The 24,198-nt window shown below is 36.6% G+C and overlaps 1 protein-coding gene and 1 long non-coding RNA gene across 5 annotated transcripts in view; one reads left to right on the top strand and one right to left on the bottom strand.

Moving 5' to 3' along the window:
• The window catches only part of LOC126968782 (uncharacterized), a 559,194-nt gene that overhangs the window by 29,016 nt on the left and 505,980 nt on the right, over positions 1-24,198 (bottom strand). The window lies entirely within an intron of this gene.
• Positions 2,123-24,198, top strand: part of LOC126968665 (neuroglian) — an 87,029-nt gene continuing 64,953 nt past the window's right edge. The window contains exons 1-3 of one of the 4 annotated variants that reach the window (XM_050813697.1): positions 2,123-2,285; positions 2,634-2,717; positions 7,494-7,620. In XM_050813697.1, the coding sequence (XP_050669654.1) occupies positions 2,663-2,717; positions 7,494-7,620 (182 nt within the window). In that variant the 5' untranslated portion in view covers positions 2,123-2,285; positions 2,634-2,662. Of the gene's footprint in view, positions 2,718-7,493; positions 7,621-24,198 lie in introns of all 4 variants that reach the window. The other 3 variants (XM_050813696.1, XM_050813698.1, XR_007730268.1) reach the window with 3 other exon arrangements.

Raw genomic sequence — 24,198 nt, 5'->3', positions numbered from 1 at the left:
AGCTGCTCTGCGTTGCACGCGGTCAAATGGATCGAGCTGATACTGGGGTGCGCCAGACCAGAGATGACAGCAATACTCCATGTGTGGCCGGACCTGCGCTTTGTAGAGCGCTAGAATATGGGCCGGCCTGCGCTTTGTAGAGCGCTAGAATATGGGCCGGCTTGAAGTATTGCCGTGCTCTATTATTTGCCCTAAACGATGCAGTGGTTTTCTAGTTACCCTAATGATCTTACTCCAAACTGTTGCAATCACAAGAGACGATGGTGGAACTACATTCCTCTATTAACAGATCTCTGTTAATAGAGGAATCCCACAAGGATCTATATTGGGACCTATACTATTCATTCTGTACACTGTAGATTTGGGACCTATCTTATTCTTATTTAATTTATTATATCAGAATAAGTTGTCAATAACTCGTGAGTAAGCGCATTTTACGTCTCACCAACATTTAATCTAGGGATAAAATGTCTATACTAGTGTGAAATCATAAACCGCCGAGTAAGCTGTTATTCGTAGAGTAGTTGTGAGACTCATAATCAGTTCAATGTCATAGAGTATCTGTGCGAGGGTAAATATCTACAGACTAACTTGGTGAAACGAAATTTATTTTAACCATCCAATAAATCGCCATAATAAAGTTATACTGGTATAGCTACTCTAGTGGAATTTCAGGGCCTTTAGGCCCGATTTCACCAAAACCAAGATTATTATATAATATTTATATTATAAATAGGTACGTAATTATAAGTAAGTACAATTATACTTTTTATTTTTAGCCTAATGAGACATCTGATGCTATATTATTATTACTATAAACACCCTAGTTCTCAATGCCGACAAAACGAAGTATATGCTAATAGGCCCTCCAAAGAAACAAAAATTGAGCATCAAATATTTAAATTAATGGCGTTTTGTTGGACAGGGTGAAGGAAGCCCGTAAATTGGGCTATTTGATGAGTATATTAGTTTTGAGAAGCACTTCAATACAACCATTGCAAACTGTTGTTACCCCTTGAAATTTATGTATTTTAGTTATTATAAGGAATATATTAATTATTGAGTTGTGATATTATGTGTGTGGCATGGAATAATATTTTCTTATTCTCAGAAAATCCTGGGGTCTCGCCTCAAAGATGGCTTTATACAGCAGTCATAACACTGACTGTTTCCTAGGAAGCCATAGCTTATTGGCCCAGCACAGAGCTTGCAACCATCAAATCAAGTTGTGGCGATTCCAACGGCTTGCATGCATTGCAGCATGCATGCGCACTACGGTAACATCCACCTTTGTAAGTATCCTGGGACAGCCATCTGCTGGACAACCACATTCAACAAGAAGCGACGATGTGACTTAGAAAAAAAAACACATCTACCTATAACTATTCGAACAAGAGGTATGGGGTTTGGAACCGGCGCTGGCGGATACCAATGAGAAGATTCAACAATCTAAACATAGATATGCCCACACCCTTAATCACGCACGGCTCCGTCTTCCGATGCAAGTATGGAGCCATCAAAGAAACTGCCGACATTACAGTAAGATTAAAAGTACATGTACCTACAATGTTAGGATTTTCTCAAAAATGACACCATTACCTATTTACAAGTTTCATCAATATCTGGAACCAAAGAGAATTTAACCACCACGTTCACTGCCTGGAACTGGAGCTCAATTGTGATTACCCTAAAACTGGATTAAGGTATACTGCCGTTCGCTGAGTAACGCAAAGAAAATTTGAACACTACGGTCAGTAACGATGCAGCGGAAGAATTTATTGCAAGGCGTGGCTTAATGACACTGCAAAGACTATTTAAAGGATTGGTAGATAATAAATACTTTTTATGCCGAATTCAAAATCTACGGTGTGTACAATACAGTGTGTTCAATAAAACTCTTCGACATTATTATAGTAATAGTTTCAAACATACTAATAGCACGTGCCAATTGTGATAGCTAATGTTAAAATATGGAATCAGTTTATTTTTAGTGGTGATTACTTTTCCAGCGCATAGATAACAGAGTTCAGAAAAGTAGTAAATATTACCATTCTCTTTGGTTTAGATGTCACTTGGCTTTGGTAAAGTCACAGATGTGACATATAGACTTTACACTGTGGCAACACTGTGAGATGCCGAGGGCGTAATTGACTGCCGAGTGCCGTTTGCCGAATATCGAAACTCGAAACAAGAATCTCAGAGACCCCGCCTTTGAAATTCTGTGGATAAAATTAACTTCGATTTTTCGAAATGATCAATTCATAGAAGGTTATAAAATATAATAGGTAGGTAGGTAATAACCAAGTAAAAACATAAAGTATATAAGTTATCCTTGCTATTTTGTTCAGTGCTCATTTCGATTTCTGTAAGTGTAGTACCTGTATCAAATGTTTTTGTGATGTGAAAGTGCTGATAAAATACATTTAGGGTGCAGGGTTTAAATGAGTTTATTAATTTAGAATTTGAGCCTCATAGTTAATCTCGCATTATAACGGTCCGGTACTTGTGTGATTGTTACTATTTTTAGTGGGTGTTGTCATTGTAGGGAGTTCGGATTAGGTCATCGAAAGCCGCGAACATGTGTACTGAAGCCCAAAATGTTTAAGTGTTAAATAAAGGATTTTTCTTATTAGATCTGTAAGAGAGGAGGACCGTAGTAAAAATGGATAAAAGAGTGATTTGTTTCTTCGCGATACTTTCGCAAGCCGCAGCACTATGTAAGTATAATTTTGTTTACATTTTATTTTGATCAACAAAACAGTAATCACACTCATTTTGTAATTATCGAAGCTCTCAAATTGTTATTATTTCAATTTATAAACTTGGAAAAATAAAAAAATAAGCACAAGTAAGTAATCTAGAGTCCTTATTTTTTTTTAATCGAATATTTTGTTAAATGAATATTTGTTTTTATATACAATTTAAATTATAGAATCTGTTAAATAATATTAATTTATTTGATCATTACACCATAATTAATTATTGTAAATAGTTTTATTTAACTAATACTTATTAGAATCAAAGTTAAAAGAGCTTAGGTGAGAAGAGGTTGCAAGAAATTCATTGCAACTCTTAAAATACAAAATGTTTACAGCCAGTCAGTATTTACAAAATGTTAATGTACATAAGTAATGCTTCCTGTTAGTCTTACTCAAACTAAATAGTACATACTGAAAATGTATATACTGTTTAGTAAATAAATAGTTTGAGTGACCATTTGTTAATTTTAAGTTATTTCCCTCACTTCTGGGATTAAATTTACCAATTTAATTTATACAGAGTTGAGCTATAATGGCAAAATTTAATGAACACACAGGTAGAGCTACTTAACCATAATCATAAAAAATTAATTCTAAAATAAAAATACATATTTCACTTAAATAAATAAATTTTCCATTGTATTATCATGTAAATAATTTTGGAGCCCCAATATAGTGAAGGCACTAACACTTATTCCATGGTGTGCTGTAGCCGTCAGAATTTGTAGGTGAATAGGGTGAATAAAATGGCTCCTTGCACAGGAAGCCGGCTAGATTATGGGTACCACAACGGCGCCTATTTCTGCCGTGAAGCAGTAATGTGTAAGCATTACTGTGTTTCGGTCCGTAGCTAGTGAAATTACTGGGCAAATGAGGCTTAACATCTTATGTCTCAAGGTGACAAGCGCAATTGTAGTGCCGTTCAGAATTTTTGGGTTTTTTGAGAATCCTGAGCGGCACTGCATTGTAATGGGCATGGCGTATCAATTACCATCAGCTGAACGTCCTGCTCATCTCGTCCCTTATTATCATAAAAAAAAAACTTATACAAAGAGTGCAGGCTACTGTAACCTACAACAAAGAAAAAGTAAAATATTAGTTTTTAAGCCTTCTAAGCATATTAGAAGCACCAATCTGCATTTACATTAATAAAAAAACAAACTGATAGAAATGAAATCATTTCAAAATATTTAGTTATTTGATTTAAGTTTGAAAATTTTAGTAAGAATTAATCAAAGTATTAAACTAATGGGTTATTAAATGACGCAATAAGATCTGCAACTTGAATGATAATTACAGGTCTTATTTATTTAGCCTTGATTTAATTGATTATGTGGATTGTATTGCTATGAGATAATACTTGTGTTGTTGCAGCCCGTAAGCTATATTTTTTTATAATGTTCTAAGATGGAACCATTTGGATATGATTTTTTTTTTTAATGAAAAAACGACGTTCAGGTGATGGTAATTGATACACCCTGCCCATTACAATGCAGTGCCGCTCAGGATTCTGGAAACCTCAAAAATTCTGAGCAGCACTACAACTGCGCTCGTCACCTTGAGACAAGATGTTAAGTCACATTTGTAGCTACGGCGCCCTTCAGACCGAAACACAGTAATGCTTACACATTACTGCTTCACGGCAGAAATAGGCGCCGTTGTGGTACCCATAATCTAGACGGCATCATGTGCAAATTAGCCTTCCACTGGTATATGATATATATCCCATATCTTAGATAATACTCACAAAAACAGAAGAAACTGTTAAATACACAGATTAAGCAAAAGGATTTGTATGTAATATATTATAGCATTATATGTAAGTAAGCGACATTGCAATGTAATGTGTAGGTAACTATATATTTATTTCAAATAGGCACTAGCTGACCCCACAGATGTTGTTGTTGTTCTTTTAAAAAAAAAGACTAAATTTATTATTGTCTCTTAAGACCAAACAATTGACAATTATTTCAAATAATGCTGAGACTAAGGTTAAATAAAAAAGTTAGTTAAGTATTTGCACAATTCTTAATTTTTTATTTTTTTTTACACATTTACAAACTTACGGTACATGAACTTTATGAAGTAAAATAAAACATTAAAAAAAAAGATGAATAAAATCTATAAAGCTATTCTCTACTCAATATTTGTCTCATAAATTTATGCAGTCAATATATTCATCATGAAGTGTTCAAATGTACATTGTGTTATGTTTTTTACGAGAAAAAGTGATGAGATCAGCACAACATTCAACTGATGGTGAATAAAGGGTAATTATTCATTAATTAAGTTAATGGTAACACATACAGTATTGCAGTATTCATAAATTAACATCATATGTTCAAGGTCAAAGTAAAAAATCATTCAGGATTCCTAAATAACAGTTTACCATAGGAGCTTCTGAAAAGTTGAGCTTTAAATAAGATGAAAGGATGAGAAACTCAATTTAGTTGGTTTTTCTAGACTTTACCTCCGTCCAGTCCAAACAGACAGGGTAGTTCATTATTGTTTAATAATGAACTACTATGGATGCTAATCAAACAGACAAAGTAGTTGGTGATTAGACTAGCAATACAAACCACACACACACACTCTTCCGCCTTTTCCTCCTCGAGGTAGGTAGAGACACATCACATGAATCTACATTCATACTACAACATACCTACATTCATTACTCATTTCATACATGCTTGCTGGTTCCAGGTGCTTTGGACCGTTCCTTTTTTCAGAGGTCTCCTGCCACAGACTTGCCTTATGTTTGATTAGTCATTCTTTCTTAACTCATTCGCTCCATGTGTCCAAACCATTTCAGCATTCCTTTTACAGTCCTTGTCACAACATCTTTCAGACCACAGCACACTTGTAATCCTCATTACAAACTATTTGAGCAACAAATCATTGAATATATTACGACCTGCCCAATACAATGCAGTGCTGCTCAGGATTCTTGAAAACCCCAAAACAATTCTGAGTGGCACTACAATTGCCCTCGGTACCTTGAGACATAATATGTTAAATCTCATTGCCCAGTAATTTTACTAGCTATGTTGCCCTTCAGGCCAAAAGACAGGTTACACATTACTGCTTCACCGTAGAAGTAAGTGCCGTTGTGGTACCCATAATCTAGGTGGTATCCCGTGCAAAGGAGCCTCCCACTGGTGAATATCTAGGTACCACTGCAGATGTTTATCTCTGCTGGAATATAATGTTCAATCATCTGCCGTATTATCCTATGTATAGTAATGACTGATTGTAGTACGTTTTGCCCAAACTCAGATGACATTCTTGCCTTGATTTCGTTTCGTGATGTTGAATGCAAATCAAATCAAAATCAGTTTATTCAAGTAGGTCACGAAAATGACATTTATGAATGTCAAAAAAAATAAAATATTTTTCTTATTGAATCTACCGCTACTTCGTAACGGGTTGAGCTAATGAGAAGAAGTAGCAAGAAACTCATTGCCACTCTTTTATATCAAGATTTACAGATCATTTCAATTACAATATAATATGTAAAATGATGCAACAAACACACTCAAACGTCAAATAGTCAATGTCTTACATGAGTAAGTCAAAAAAATAAATGTAAATTAATACAAAAGTTATTGAGTACAGTAGCTGCATCATCCGCATACACCATAAATCAATAAAGGTATTCTGTGAGCATTTTATAAGCGATAATAAATAAATAAACATGTATATATCCATACATATATATATACACAATAACTTTTAAGAATCTGAAACCGAGTCCCTGGCAACAGGATCACCCCGCCACCGCACTAGCACTCTCTCATTTATTATAATAAAAACGACGTTAGCATGCTAAGTGTGCGCTTGAGAAATGTTGCCCCTATTAGTAAACCTTTTTAAAATTTATAAATTTGCAAACTATGCAAATGTAAAATGGGTTTTCAACTATTTCTATGTGCCTGAAGTATTCAGTTTGCAGGAGTTTCTACACTAAGTATGATAAAAGGATGCCCCCTGCAAACAAAGAGGAACAATGAATGCAAAATAATGCATGGAATGAATTACATACTGTTAGCACTCTGGCCTACATCATGAATGGGCTAGCTCTCTCAAAGGATGCTATGAATAGGCGAGCGCAGGTTCAAAAAGAATTTGGTATTCAAGTTTAGTTGGAAAGGGGTTAAATACGTAATAAACGCGATCGTTAAGGCATTTAAATTTGGAACTGGAATGAAATATCATATAGTACGTAATTTAATAAAAATTGTATATCTAACATATAAAATTCTCGTGTCATGGTGTTAAACTTTGAACTCCTCCGAAACGGTTTGACTTGGTTAGAGCACTATCTTATTGCCAGACTTCTATTGAATGCCTACGACTAGTTAGATCGATACCAGTGGGAGGCTTCTTTGCACAAAAAGCCGGCTAGATTATGGGTACCACAACGGCGCCTATTTCTGTCGTGAAGCAGTAATTTGTAAACATTTCTGTGTTTCGGTCTGAAGGGCGCCGTAGCTAGTGAAATTACTGGGCAAATGAGACTTAACATCTTACGTCTCAAGGAGACGAGCGCAATTGTAGTGCCGCTCAGAATTTTTGGGTTATTCAAAAACCTGAGCGGCACTGAATTGTAATGGGTAGGGCGTAGCAATTACCACCAGCTGAACGTCCATCCACAGTGCCCATCTTGCTAGAAAACCTATGCAAGTCCCTGGGTGACACAAATATACCCTTTTATAACGATTGTGGTGTTGCCAGTGACGTCACCGCCGCGGATCGTGAAGCAGCCCACGGTGGAGGAGCTGCTGTTCCAGGTGGCGCAGCCGGGCGAGGTGGACAAGCCCTTCATCATCGAGTGCGAAGCCGAGGGGGAGCCGGCACCCAAGTAAGTAGCTTATGTACACATATTACACATACGGCATATTACTAAGATATCTTAATTCTAAACCATAAGTTCTCAACGTGGGCGATAACGCCCCCTTTGTGGGCGTTTGAGACTTTGGGCGTGGGTAGATTAAAAAATATAGTCTAAAAAGGCAAAAAAATACATGAAAAAACATGATGTGGTGTCGTGGGAGGTAGGAACGAAGTTCCTTCGGCTAATGTAGAATCGACACAAATTGCAAAAAAAATCGTTCTAATATTGCTATAATCGTTATCATCTTAATATATATAAATCTCGTGTCACAATGTTTGTCCTCAATGGACTCCTAATCTAATGAACGGATTTTAATGGTGATTACTTCATGGAGTGCAGTTTGGTCCAACTTGAGAGATAGGGTAGTTTTTATTTCGATTGGGACCCATAAATATTTTTATTTTCAATATTTGTTTTGTATGGACATATTTTCTATGAGAGAATTTAGTGACGCGTGGTTTGACAGTTCCGCTGTGAAACAATTTCATTCTAACAACAGGGAGCATATTTACGAAATAATTTTTGATGTTTTGAAATATAAAACAATTGTTTTTTTACTATCTACAGAACAACGTCTGTCGGGGCAGCTAGTATAATAATATATACACTACTCGCTTGTGTATGCGACTGTCGCGCCTGCGCACGTCTTTTCCACGGATTTTTTCTTACGGTTTTACTATCACATTTTTTTCAGTTCGGTCGCGCAGCAAATTCCCTATCCCCTCCAAGCCTGCCGTAAGGAACTTCGTTCCAATACTCTAGAAAAAAACATATTCTCAAAGTGGGCGGTGAGCAAAATAAGGTTGAGAAACTATGTTCTAAACCTATCAAAAGAGGTCTCAATATTTTGTCTCTGTATGGTCCGGCGAATCTACTATCTTATAATCTCTGGATCTGACGTTGATGACGTCACATCGTCACATTCTTACGGTGTGCACAACAAGCATCACTAGGATATTATTATTAATAAGTAAACAACTATTTATTTTTTCACTATTATAGATTGATTGATGTCAAAAATGTAGATGCGAATATTTTATTAAGGGACAGGTGGTAAAACCAGTGGGATCTGCTGTATTTCTTGGCATTACTCTTGATTCCAAATTGCAGTGGGGCCCCCATATTGAAGGATTGGCGAATAGGCTTACTTCTGCAGCATATGCGGTTAAGAAAATTAGACGGTTAACTGACATAGATACGGCGAGATTAGTATACTTTAGTTATTTTCATAGTATTATGTCCTATGGTATATTGTTATGGGGCAGTGCGGCCTATACATCTTTGTGCTGCAGAAGAGGGCTATCCGCGCGTTTTATAACCTAGGTCCTAAAGAATCATTAAGAGAAAAATTTAAAGAAATAAACATTTTGACTGTTGCTTCTCAATACATTTTTGATTGTGTTCTGTATGTTCATAAGCACATTGAGGAATTTTCTAGTTAACATAAACTTGTTATGTCTACTACTCGGTTGGGTCGAGTTAGTAAGTCTTTTGTTGGGCGATGTATATGCTTCTACAATATAATCCCAGAAAATGTACAAAACAAATTGTGTTACGAAATTTAAAAGACTTGTTAAAAAACGTTTGTGTGGGAAAGCTTATTATAGCATAAACGATTTTCTTAATGACACAACGAATTGGGAATAAAGTGAACACCCTCAAGCTCTTTAATTATAAATGTTTATTGTACGATATCACACTGTAATCCATATTTTATATTTAAAAAAAAGCCTGCCGAGTTTCTTGCGCCCATTCTTCTCAGGTCTGCGGCAGATCAATGAAAGAATCTGGGTTAAGTTAAAAAAGTATTTATTTTTCTGGTAGAACTATTAACAACAAAAGTCAAACTGTAGCAATAAAACTTCAAAAACAAAGCAGTAATAGTATGAATATATCGCGACATGTAACTAACTGTAATGAATATGCAAACCGTACTGACGGGACGGTGATCGGGAAGAGGCTTCAAGTTCCAGCGAGAGAGAGCGTTTTTAAACAAATGACAATTCACGAATTTGTGAAGAAAATCGTGCACTCAAGGACGGCTGCTAAGTTACAAACTTTACACGCATACGGCTTTTCACCAGTATGTATTCTTCTATGCTTGTTCAAACAACCAGATCGACTGATATTCTTACCACACACATGACACGAATACGGCTTTTCACCAGTGTGTATTCTTTTATGCATCTTCAATTCACTTGATTGATTGAAACTCTTACCACAGATATCACACGAATACGGCTTTTTTTTTTGGCAATGCTCATATTGTAATAATTGAAGCATTTATAATCAGTTGCAACGCGGAGTTGCTCGAATTGTCGGGGACCCAGTGCTCTGTGAACGGCTGGATCACTTGGCGTTGCGTAGAGACGTCGCTTCATTGTGTGTATCTTCTACCGCATTTATCACGGGGAGTGTTCCGCAGAGCTGTTTAACCTGATTCCTGCCGCCGAATTCCACCTTCGCACGACACGCCACAAGTTATCGTATCATCCCCACCATCTAGATGTGTGGCGGTCCTCCACAGTGCGGTTTACAAGGAGCTTTCTTCCACGTACTACAAAGCTGTGGAATGAACTTCCTTGTGCGGTGTTCCCGGGACGATACGACATGGGTACCTTCAACAAAAGCGCGTACACCTTCCTTAAAGGCGGGCAACGCTCCTGTGATTCCTCTGGTGTTGCAAGAGATTGTGGGCGGCGGTGATCACTTAACAACAGGTGACCCGTACGCTCGTTTGTCCTCCTCTTCCATAAAAAAAAATTCACACATATAATCTAGCCCCAAACTAGGCTATAGCTTTTTCTGTGGGTGCATACACGAATTATAAACAATCATCACTTCATGAATCGGCAGCAAACAATCTTGATAATTTTTTTTTTGTCACGTTTTAGTGTCATTTATCAGGTAAACTATAACATTTCATTGTTTTTCGTTGTCATAAATATTTAATAGTATTTTTTGCTATGGGTAGGCCGACAAAGGTTCAGCGTGACTTAAACAATATAGATCCACTATTTGACGTTCCGGGTTCCGGTAGCCAGACCATTCATTGATGGGCTTCCGATATGTCGGCATATCAAACCATGTTCAGTTTGACTAAGAAAGCTAATAACACCCATAGGTGCATGAATTATCACTCGTGCTTGGCCGTTTTGCAATATTTCGGCGCAAAATAACACGCCATTGTGCGATATTGTACAACACAGTCGCATTCGTTATAAAATGATTACCGTTTAACTCGGTTTGTAGGTCATTGGATTTCATTTCGAGCTTTAAAACCAGGGTGCGACTTACGATTATCATAACTGCGTAGTCAATTCGTGAGACGTACAATTCTTTTTAACTTCTAACATTGTGGTATAAAGCGGAAATTACAGATTGAATTCCGGTTTTTGTGTTCCGTATACGAAGAATGGCGGAGGAAAAATGATAATTACTAGTACCTGGACAACCGAGCCTAGCTCGGATTTTTGAGAAGATACAAAATTTGTAGGACATCTGGATTCGATCCGGGGTCTGCTTTCCGGATCACCCAATGTCCCATCTGAGCTATTATAGTCTTGTATATAGTGGCGAAATTTACCTTTGTATTCTAATGTTATTGTAGCAGTTTCTCATTAAAACACGGAAGAAACTACATTTCTCGCACGCGATAAGTTGAACTTGCATATGTTATTCGTTTATTTGTTTTTTTTTTTTGATTTTCTAATCTTATGCGTTCTCATCGGCGAAATATATAGGTTGTAAGTAAAGGTGCGTACAAACTGGTTGAACGTAACATGAAATGTAATAATCTACCTCTCATTGCATGTTTGCTGCAAGCTAGGATGCATAGCGCTCATGCCGCGCATTCACTACCTCACTACGAAGTCATTCAGCCGCGAACGGTCCCCTTTGTGTTCGTCCGAAACCGACAAATCACGGGTCGCTCCGAACGCGGCTTGTAATGCTCGTTTCGCGCGCACAATACGTCCAAACTTCATGATACATTGCAGCGATGTGTCCGGCGAATTCTTTCATTGCCCGATAAATTTAACCAATCTGTACGCACCATAATGTACGCCGGCAGTAATATAGTTACGACATTACCAAGGGGACGCGTGGTAATTAATCCCTTTTAAGCCTAATTAAACACGTAAGTGTGATAACGACTGGGCAAAATCGTTCAAAGCAATTTACTATTTTAATTTGTCATATTATGAGAAGAATATTTTAATTGTTTTGACTCTCGTTATATTTTAACACTAGAATAAAAAAATTTGTCTTGCCAGCAGACCATATTAAGAAAAATAGAGGATAAAGTAAACGTATTTTTTTTTATAATGTCTACTACTCGGCTAAGTCGAGTTAGTAAGTCTTTTATGGGGCGATGTACATTATGCTTTTACAACAACAACATCCCAGTAAGTGTTCAAAAAGAATTATTGTTAAGAAACGTTTGTGTGGTAAAGGTTACTATAACATAAATGACTTTCTTAATGATGCACAGATTGGGAAAAGAGGGACCGCCCTTAGGCTATTAAATGATATGTTTAATTGTACAATATTACTTTGTAAACATATTTTTTGATGAAAAAAAAGCCCGCTGAGTTTGTTGCGCCCATTCTTCTCAGGTCTGAGGCATTATTTTTGGAATGGGTGGTAGTTTTGACTATCAATAAGTAATGTCACATCCTATTTTTAATAAAAATATTGGAATTTAAAGGTGACCTTATCAAATCCGTCACAAAATTAATATGATTATATGGCAGTGGAAGTAAAGCACGGGGTTCGTTGCCCTCCCACCGCCAGCTCCATTAGCTCGGTAAACACACGTATCGATTTCTGAAAAATTCCGCCTTAATACTTGCCTCTCGTCTGGTAACCACAAAAACATGACCAGCCCCTAATTGGTCTGGCGTCTTTTTGAACTTTTGAATCCGTGTTTTTGATTAGCTAGGGAGATATTTATATTGTAATGAGTTTTATTCGTCTGTGGTTTTAATTCTTCTTCTCAATCGTTCACTCTTGTCAGAGTGGTCGTGGTTGCCAAGATGACGCAACATTAGTCGCCGTTGGTCTCCACAGTTATGGGTCGCACTGCCTCTCTCGCGATGCTCCTCTACTTTTGACGGTTTGCAGAATTACGGGAGCACTCCACAATAGGTGTCTGGGTCACTGTTTTGATAAGGTCCGTCCATCGTGTGGGTGAGCGTCCTCGCTCTTTTCCCCTCCACCTTCCCCTGCACTATCAACCGCTCAATCGATCCTTCATTTCTGGAGATGTGACCAAAGAACTTCAGAATTCGTAGTTGCACAGTCGACGATAGCCTTTCTTTTATCTTCAGTTCTTTTAAGATGGAATTGTTGGTTCGGAAAGCCGTCCAAGGGATCTTCAGGCGTCGTCTCCAACACCACATGTCTAAGGCATCAATTTTGCGGCGGTCTTGAAGTCTAGGTGACCAGGTTTCAGCCCCGTAGAGGAAGATTGGAAACACAAGACACCTCATAAGTCGAACCTTGGTGGTTTTAATAAAATGCCGAATTTCCGGTATCTGTTGATACATTTGACCGCTGACCTGATAATGATTGAAGATGTCCGTTGAAATGGCTTCAAGTTTCCGTGGATAATTAGCTCAATCTTCTTTTCCACGGATTGTTGTTATATTACATTCGAGTATTATATAAATAAATTTAGAATACTATTTAATGTATCGTGTATGTATTTATTCCGGCTGTTATTCACTAGCGGCTAAAAGATCGAAGCTGATTTTAGACGTAGTATTAAGTATGGTAGACCCGTACCAAGTCGAAGCTAAGTCCAGGGAAGGTTTAAAAGGTGAACGAATATGAAAAATGCTCGGAATGAAATAAAAACAACAATTTTGATTTTCCTTTGATGTGTCCCCCGTCGTTCAGAAATCAAATAATAGTTTAAAAATGAATAACTATTTTTTTTTTTTTTTTTATGGAATAGGAGGACAAACGAGCGTACGGGTCACCTGGTGTTAAGTGATCACCGCCGCCCACACTCTCCTGCAACACCAGAGGAATCACAAGAGCGTTGCCGGCCTTTAAGGAAGGTGTACGCGCTTTTCTTGAAGGTACCCATGTCGTATCGTCCCGGAAACACCGCACAAGGAAGCTCATTCCACAGCTTCGTGCTAATTAGAATTTTTATATCTTTCTAACTTTCTCTGGAGGTAAAAAATAAACTTAATTTTATGTAACTATAGTTGGTGGATTACTTACAGTTGTTGACTATCTATCAAAGTATTTTTATGTAAATTGATAAAATATGGCGATGTCTTCATTTAATATAAAGTTAATAAAGTTTTAAGAAACAAAGATATTTATAAGTACTACGTGCTTATTCATGTGTTTACGCGGACAAAGTTGCGGGTATCAGCTAGTAGGTAATAAAATTATAACAAAGTATAAACTGAACATTAAATATTTTTTTTAAAGAATAATTACTTTCTGTGTGTTCTATGCGATGCTTGTTTTGCACACCGTAACAAAGCGACGGTGTGACGTCATCGACGACAGGTCCACAGATAATGTTACCGGGTGGTAAAATATTAATATTTGATTTGCTCAATGACGTTCTATACATATAGATAATGCACGTCATACAAAATCAAAGCCGAAATATGGCACATGCCACAAATGACACCATAATCACCATCGACTGCTATGTCTATACATTTCTGCTTTTAGTCCAGTTGTTTAAAATATTACTGGTCAATAGGCAGCAATGTAAACACTTTTTCATTTTATGCTGCGTATTATGAATTTAGAACCCGATTTGGACAGTGACATCAGTGGAGTAGCAGTTGGTATTTTGTTATTGTGTTACGTTTGTCAGTCTGTCCGTATTTACTGATCAAGATCTGTTCAGTCGGAGGTTTTTTACGTTTTTAATCAAAAATCACACTCATATTTTAAAGGCGAAACTTTGTATGTTTATTTATTGGTTTATGCGTATATTTGTTACTCCTTAACGCTCTAAATGTATGTGGATCTAATAAGTTAAGATAAAAAGGTATAATGAGAGAGACAACCACTCAAATAGAATATTTTTATTTACATAAAATAATTCGGGAAACTTATTAAAATGAAAAGTTCTCTGAAATTAATTTAATTTGTAAAATTTTGTCTTTGAGACATAGACGTCTTTTCCAAGCTGTCATACAATGCCAAAAAGATACATTTTGGCATTTTATGACAGCTTTTGTCAAATTGTTAATATGGCTAATTGGACTTTTATATGTGCGCCAATTTGACTAAATTGACAAAATTTATTGACTTTCAAAAGAGATTTCAATACTTTTAATGTTAAAAAAGTTTTTTCATACTTTATGAGTATGAATTTTTAAACTCTTCAATCTTTTAGTAGAGTAGAGCAAATGCCACTCGACTTATTTAGTTTGTAAAACTCTTCACATCTCTCTATTGCTATCAACTGGCGCCAATTCTCTTTCACTGTCTCGTGTGCTGAAAAGATGAAAAAGATTAGCTTTTATAGATTTGCGGTGTAAATATGTATTAATTATTACTAGGTTACGGTACGTCTGTGATACCGTGTAAATAGCACTAGTTTTTAATGGTTCACTTTCTTATAAGCCCTTTATCACTGGCAATGACTTTCTGTACACAAAATACAATATTTTTCAAAGGGCCTTTAAAAAAAGAGCGACTCTATAGTTTCAATTTATGACTGTGTGCTTGTCGCGTCCTTTCATCTGTCTCATTCTGACAAGCGGGAGAGAAAGAGATGTGAATACTTGTCAATAATTGTACCATAATTAATGAAAAAAAAAAATATTCGTTTTACTTAAATATTTACGCTTTTTGCTAACCCAGCTTATATTAATAAAATAAGCTTATTCTAGCACTTTTTTATAGCACACTTAGGCTTGTTGCTTGCGTTGGTGCAGGACTAAGGAGAAAATATCATACTGCGAATGATATGTCCATATGTATAGAGCGTCAGTGGATTTGCTAATTCATTGTCAACTATACCCTTATTGAGATAGGACCGTGAGAGCTGTAGAGATAACCGTGCCGCCGTTATGGGCTGACTAACAGCAACATAACCGCAAAACTATCAAGCAATTGTGAATAATTTTCCTATTTTGTATAATTGTAGTGATATCGTCTGCGGTCTGACTAATTATGAATCAATATATGTTCCAGTGTTAGTTTACTTCGTTTTATTTTATAACCAACGGACCCGACAGACGCCCTTCAGTAGTATGTAGGTATGATGGAATAATGTAGTCTAAATCCATCTTAAATGTAAATGAAACAAAAACGTATTTCTGAATGATTTTATAGTTATATAAGAGTTTTCATATTATAAGGATTAATATCGTATTTGTGTAAACAGCTTTTACATTACAGCATTATAATTGCCAATTTTTACAGTATTAAAATGGATTTAGTATGTTATCCTTAAGACATATGCCATCGCGGACTTTTCTGTAAAACTATATAAGATATACAATTCCACAATACAATATTTTGTTATATCTCAAAGGGTTTAGACAGTGTTTTCGTTGAAAGCTCCCAGACGGCATAAAAATTTATCCAAAAACTTAACAAGTCATATTCTAAAACCTTTCTCGAGAATCACGCTATCAACTGGTGAAGACAGTACAACAACGGTGCAGTAGTTTATGGTTTATCGCGAACAGAAAGACATAAAAACGCGGCGGAGAACACTGTTTTATAATACGTAGTGATTGTGGTTCAATACGATTCAAATGATGTAGACTGGAGGTCTGCTCGCAAAATCGACAACGATATATTCGGAACGATACGATAATACTCCGAATATATCGCACCTACCCTACTCTAACAAATGTTCGTATTCCATATCGTTTATCGTAACAACATCGTAACCTAATATTTTGATTTTTTTACGATGTTAGATTGAATGAATTATGCGCAAACCTTGAAAAACTAAATATTTATCTATGCTATGTCGCTGATAAGTGTCAAAAGTCTCTGACATTTTCAACTAAGAGTAGGGTTAGGACCGATAATATCGAAAAATGTTTCGTTCGTTCAATCATCGTTCGACATTGAATACGATGTAACTACCAGTAGAATTCGACACGACTAATGCTACGATATATCGAATATCGATTTTAGGAGTAGGCGCCCTGACTCAACGTTAGATTAAGATCTAGTTAAATGTACAGAAAAAATTACAAGAGTTCAATAACCCTTGGCTGGGTCCACATTCAAGTACAGAGGGCTGTGTGTATTTTCATGTGGTCTAGTTATACCGTTTGTTTTGCCAAGATAATTATTGTCTCAGCGACGCGAGTAAGTATTTTTTTAATACGTATAACGTATTAAAAAAACTACTTACTAGATCTCGTTTAAACCAATTTTCGGTGGAAGTTTGCATATTAGAAACCACAACCTAAACCTTTTTGAAGACATATTCATAGATCCCACACGTATGGGTTTGATTAAAAATTATATTTTTTTTTGTGGAAATCTTAATGCGGTTCACAAAATACATCTACTTACCAAGTTTCAACAGTATAGTTCTTATAGTTTCGGAATAAAGTGGCTGTGACATACGGACGGACAGACAGACAGCCGTGATGAATCTATAATCTTTATTAAAAGATAAAGATCTAAATCTTTATTAAAATATGAAAACAACCATTATACAGCTTCTTAATGTATGCAAGTAGAATGGTTCCGTTTTTTGCCATTTGGCTCCGGAACCCTAAAAAACTGCGAGCTTACAAATTAGAATACATAAAGTATGTGTGTATTTATGTGTGCACAAGAAGTTATACTTTTTATAATTAATAATTAATTATTAAATAAAGAATACGGCTGTATGGTCTTGAACCGTTTGCCTGTCCTAATAATAGACGAAGAAATCAAAAAAAAAATAACGAATGACGCAAACGTCAGAAAATTTTGCTGTCGGTGATGCGCGCGCATCATAAAATTTCACTCATAATTTTTTCATAACGCGCCTAAAGAAGTATAACTTCAAAAATTAATAGCTGAAACAAACTTGTAAGTCAAGGCTGAGAGAGCCACGCAAGAGATATAATTCTAAGTACTCCGACAACCTGTTTGTACAACGTGCACTCCTTTGACATTGCTGGCTCTAGTCGTAATGTCCGCTGTTTCTGTATCCGTAGAAACCAGATCCTCGCTAGAGTGGGTCAAGGCACGGATAGCATTCTCATTCTTACTCATCTTGTGCACCTGAGATTGCTTCTTGTTTTGATGAAATGATGTTTATAGTTATGTTTTATTTAATACCAATAACTTAGCTAAGAAAATTTTATAGTTTTCGGCAAGTTATTGGTTCTACCCCGTTTCAAATAATATATATAATAGTACAACTGTACAAGTGTCCGTTTTGCAAAAATCGAATTTTCATGAGATCTCGACTTTCTGAGGTCCTAGGAAGCTTCTATACTCTGAGGGTGTGTGTGCGTGTGTGAAAGTATGTAAACCTCTTATAACTTTAGAACGGTTTGACCGATTTCGTCGCGATTGGCGCCATTCGAAAGGGCTTGGCCAAACTTAGATTTTGAATATAATTAGAACCGATTCGGTAGATTTTGACCAACCAAAAATATCGAAAATTTTTTTTTAATTGTTTTTTTTTTTTTATGGAATTTATAACGGCTTTACCGATCGATTCCAAAAACTAATTAGCTCTTAATCTTGAGAAATCACGTCGATCGCGGCTCATCCGGTCAAAATCAGTTGATTCGTTCGAGAGATATCGTGAACGAAAGAAAACTGAAAAAACTGTTTTTTCGGATATACTCCGAAATTCCTAGTTCGATCGAGTTTTTAGAAACAACGATTTTTATAAGCATTACGTGGCTCAGTCGTGTGTGCGCGGACATACGGTCGATTTGGTGGATTTTAATGTCTGACTTTTGAATGACGGTTCGGTTTGCCCCGGTGCTGGGTGAGGTGTAATATTAGGTGTTAAGTACTTAAGCTTTTCCGGTAAATAATGGCCGTACATTGTTTTATTTTAAGCCCCTTATTCATAATAGTCTGCTAACTTAAAGCATTGCTAATTCTCACTCTGTCTTCTTCTATTGACCTAAGTCAGAATGAGAAAAAACACTCCTTAGCGGCGGTTTAAGGTTATGGACGTTAGCGGACCATTATGAATAAGGGGGTATTGATTTACTTATTAGTTCGACCATAAATACTTACCAGATAGTCATAATTTTTTAAGGATAAAAAATTTATGAGATTTCTTTCATTCTTCTCAGGGCACCACCTCTAGTAGTAACTTGGAATACTAAATTATCTCAATAATAATACAAAGAACGTAAATATGTTTGTCCAGTTTCCTAATGTTCAAATCACGGTCCCTACACCGTAGATATACTCCGCTACGATCAAAATTGCAGCAAAATAAATCTACTCAAAAATTGAAATCTGGAAGAAAATTGCACGAGGAAAAATCGGCTTCGCTTGCAGAATATCTGAATAAAATGTACCAACGGATAAAGCGCTTTTTTAAATCTAGATTAGTTCCGAAAGCTCGAGCCTCGTCGGAGCGGCGTAACGACTCTCGTGTTTCGTCGAGAGGGTCCTTGTGTGAATGGGAGCGGAAATTTTGTATCGGAATTATATATACTATCGCAGCATATTATTCGAAAACTTTTTTAACGTTTTATTTATATCTTTCTTCTTTGAAGAAAAAAATGTACGTTGGATTTTTTTTTAGATATGGAGAAGTGTTGAAGCCATTGTTATGGTTTTTTCCCCTACTAATATTATAAATGTGAATGTAAGTTTGTTTGTTACGCTTTAAAGACTAGAACTTGGAAAAGGATATAGGATTAGGCTACCTCTTGTAGCGAAAAAATGAATGGAGGTATTTTAATAGGGGACGGAAGTTTTTTATGGAATTTCGTCAGTAGCGAAGATGACACCATAAAACATTGAATTTAGGCACTTATATGAAATAAATAAATATTTAATCTAGTGTTTTTGAAATGTCGCCCTACGTGTTGGGTTGAAATATGGGATGAAAATTCGTATGAGTATCGTCATGTCGTCAAGTCAAGAATGTAATAATTTCACGCCTAATTCCGAATTTTATTTTGATTATATTTAGTAAAAAATAGACTAGACAAGGTCTAGTCAAGGTAAGAAGTATCTAGAAAGGACATTAGCATCCATATTTGTTAAAAAAAGGGCATGAATGTGTTAGGAAGGGATAAAAGTCTGCATAGGATTTCCTCATTTTAGAAGAAAAAACCATTAAATAGCTTTGTATTTAGACACTTGATAAGAATTAATTTATAAACTTTCGTTCGAGCAATTTAGACCTGCATGGGGATGAAATAGGAGATTAAAGGTCGCAGGGAAATACTATAAAAGAGACTGTCCACAATGACAAGGGATATCCGCTGTATCAGAAGAGAGCAGTTTGTATATTATGTATTATTTGCAAAGAATTCATAAAAAACGCTGCCCAATGTAATTATTTCACGCGGACGAGTCGCGGGTAAAAGCTAGTATACTATAATTGTTGTTTCTTAGAAATTACCTCGATTTTTTCTGACCACACATTGTCAGTGTCATCAGTAATATATCCGTATATAGTTTGGTCCGATTAACGGCCGTTCCCAATATACTATCTACAGATAGATATAAAGTACTACCTTCTACGGTCAATAATCTGAAGCTGTCCCAATATACCCGATAAGTCATTCTTATCGCCTTATATTGGGACGCGTGAATTTCAATTTTCATACAAACTTCTATCGCTGGTAAGCTTTACGTCGTCCCATTGACAGACACCGTGTACGCATAAGGTGAGTTACCGTCGATAAGTTTATTGGGACAGAAAAGTCAACGATAGCTACGATTTTTATCTCAAGTTAGAGATAGACTGAATATTGGGAACGGCCGTATGTGACTTTTAGTTCAAGATCATTTGAATGCATTTTAGTGTTATATATTTCGAAAGCTGTTTATTTTATTTTGCAAAAATGCACAGATATCGCTAAAATCGGCAAGAACGGGACAATAAAAATCCGGTTTGGCAATGGCGCGGTCTTCCTTGAATCCGCCGCGCACGACCCATTGTGTTGTGTTCTGTTTTGTTCATTTGTTTGCCGGTTCTTATTCAAAAACTACGCTGTGTGTAAAAGCTTGGATTATCACTATTCTCCAGGACTACCGTTCAACCGCCGCATATTAAAACTTTCGGTTTGCCGGCCATTGTTGTTAAGCAGCGGATATTTACTCTGAACTTCTGCTTTTAGTTCTGCGGGTTAAAGTTTTCATGAGTTATTTTTATTAAATTGGTTGAAGTTTTAACAAGCGTACCGTTATTAATGTTTTTCTGTATGCTAGCTTTCTTTCGGCGAGTTTGGGTCACTTTCTTTAGCCGAATTGTCGTATCTGTATTTCAACTAATATCTATCAGTGGTCGGCTTCTCATTGCTGCACTACATTAGTTATAAACAAACCCCGGGTATTATAAAAGACAATCGGGACTTAATCACAAGATAAGCTAGTCTACGCACTTTTATAGATTTTAAAATTAAAGAAATGCGGTTGGTTTATTTCTAAAGCGATTCGCGGTTAAACATTGCTCAAGACGCGTTGTGGTCGCTATCGCAACTCTGTTATGATCGATTGAGACTATTTTTAGAGCAAATGACTGGAGTGTTGTCCGCTGCGGTAGTGTACAGTTATCTGTGACGCGGAGGTTGGGTTGCGACAGGGTTAATTAATTACCTACTGGCAGATATGTGGCAGATTTTCTTCAAAATAATGAAACCTGTGGATAGTTAACGAGGCTGTAAAGATCAGTTGCTACTAGGACACGCGTTCTATATTTTTGCTATCTATCTAATCAGATATAATTTTGGTGTTACCACGTGTAAAATGGTTCAATAATTAAACACGTTCACTCCTTTTTAACCGACTTCAAAAAAGGAAGTGGTTCCCATTTCGTGGGTATGTTTTTGTATGTTTATTACCTCAGAACTTTCTACTGGGTGAAGCGATTTTGATAATTTTTATTTGAAAGCTGGTGCTTCCCGTGTGGTGCCATTGCAATGTGGTCCAGATCTGACAATGGCAACCATGAGAAGACCATAAAAGTCTTAAATTTGCTATAAGTATGTGCCTGACAAATTTACGATTAACTTAATATCGCGCCAAGCGATTTCTATAAATATTTTTTTATTGGAAAGGATATATGTACTTCAAAGGTAGCTTGGTGAGAGAGAGTATTTAAATGATTTAATATTAAAACACGTTCACTTCTTGTGTGATAAGAGTTTAATGCACAATAGAAATGATAAATTAGATTAATACTTTTATACTTAGAGCAATTGTGCCATCTACTTTGATTATACTTTAAGCTAAAATCAAGTAGACTGATCAGCAACAAAATGCCCCTGAGTTACGGCCGTTCCCAATATTCAGTCTATCTCTTACTTGAGATAAAAATCGTAACTATCGTTCACTTTACTGTCCCAATAAACTTATCGACGGTAACTCACCTTATCCGTACACGCTGTCTGTCAGTGGGGCGGCGTATAGCTTACCAGCGATAGAGTTTGTATGGAAATTGCAATTCACGCGTCCCAATATAAGACGATAAGAATGACTTATCGGGTATATTGAGACAGCTTGAGATTATTGACAGCTAATTATTGACAGTAGACGGTTGTAATTTATCTCTATCTGTAGATAGTATATTGGGAACGGCCGTTCTCGTTTTCTCTCTTTGATATAGATTTTGTGACGGAAAACGTCGAACGTCAAGCTCATTTGAAACATTGAACAAATACGAACAACAGCAACTAGGTATGGCAGCGTTCAAAACTTAAAATTCGTTCTATATTATGAACAAAGTTCACTATTTAATTGTTTATTTAAAATCGCGTTTATATTCTGCAATCTTACACACGTTTGCTTTGGCCAGAGCGCACGGAAATCTTGAAATCAGCATCAAGGATATCGTCGTCATCATCTTCGACTTCTCACACACAAACACACACACTCACGCCTTGTTCCCGTCGGGGTAGGCAGAGACAATAGAATGCCATTTGCTTCTATCCTTACAAACCTCACGCGCTTCCTCTACATTCATTACTCTTTTCATACATGCTCGCCGGTTGCGGGTGCTTCGGACCTCACCTTTTCCCAAAACGTCCCCAATTTGGTCGACGAATGTTCTGCGAGGTCTCCCGCGACCGACTTGCCCACACACACTTGCCTTATATATTTGATGCGTCATTCTTTCTTCACTCATTCGCTCCACGTGTCCAAACCATTTCAGCATTCCTTTTTCAGTCCTTGTCACAACATCCTCTTTCAAACCACAGCGCCCTCGTATTACCGCATTCAGAATCATCTGTCAGTCTTACCCCACACATACAACGCAGTGATCGCATCTCAACTACGTTAATTCTGCTTTTATGCTTCTTCTGCCATACCCAACTCTCACTTCCATACATTAACGTTCTATTGGCACAGTCTGACCGTTTATTTAGTCGCTCTCCTTTCAATATCACCTTCATATCTTCCGTCTCTTGTAAACATGCTACCCAAATATACTAATTCTGTAACTTGTTCTACCCTTTCATCTTCGGCTTCTACGACATCTTTTTGCTGTGGATAAGATGAAAATGTGTCGCGAAAAACATAGGCTTACGTGTTGCCTATGAGATCATAGGTCAAAGCGATGATTTACTCTCGGTCTCCGGTCACTTTATAAAAATGGTTTTATCGCCGTGTTAATTTTGTACTGGCCGGCGCTTATGTAATACAGTTAATATCGAACACTAGAGCTAATTGTGTCATTCGGTGACCTCATTTTCCACTAGGCTATATTCTACGAAGTGCTTTTATGCATATTTGTTGCCTGCATTTATGAGCTGATATGAGTTTGCTGTGGTTAAAAAAGTTTTCATTAATACGAATACACACACACACACATTCCCACCGTCACACTCTTACCCACACACATTTATATATATACTGACTACCATCTGTCCGAATACAATCGAGGTGTTTTACTGTGTCGATTCCATGAAAATTCAGGCCTATAAAATGTTTGGCTGTCAGTTCATATTTTCTTTTTCTTTTCAAGAGCTGCGGGTTATGTATAAATAAATAAATAATAGTGCTGGCTGCAAAGAGTCCAAAATATATTGAGTTTAGGTTTGATTTAACAAATATTATATAACTTAACTAGACTGTTGATAATTTCAGACTAAAAGGATATTGTGTCATGACTTACATTACGTTGTGTCATAATACCGTGCTATTAAGGCGAAGAGTAAGCAGAAAACACGCAAACATGGTGTTTTTGGACATGTTTTGTGGTGAAAGTATAGCATTTCGAGCTATGAACACTACTTAATCCTGTTACACATATCCTTAAGTCTTATTTTTAGGTTGCTAATGCTTGCTGTTGGTTAACACTGCCGAGCCTTTTTGAACTACCACTTTTCTTTGAAGTTAAACAAGTTTTTTGGCATGGCGTGACGCATTTTTTTGGTACTTCTCTCA

This window comes from Leptidea sinapis, chromosome 16 (genome assembly GCF_905404315.1).
Source record: "Leptidea sinapis chromosome 16, ilLepSina1.1, whole genome shotgun sequence".
NCBI lineage: Eukaryota > Metazoa > Arthropoda > Insecta > Lepidoptera > Pieridae > Leptidea > Leptidea sinapis.
Note: the sequence above shows the minus strand (reverse complement) of the source record. Positions and strands in the feature narration are given on the sequence as shown.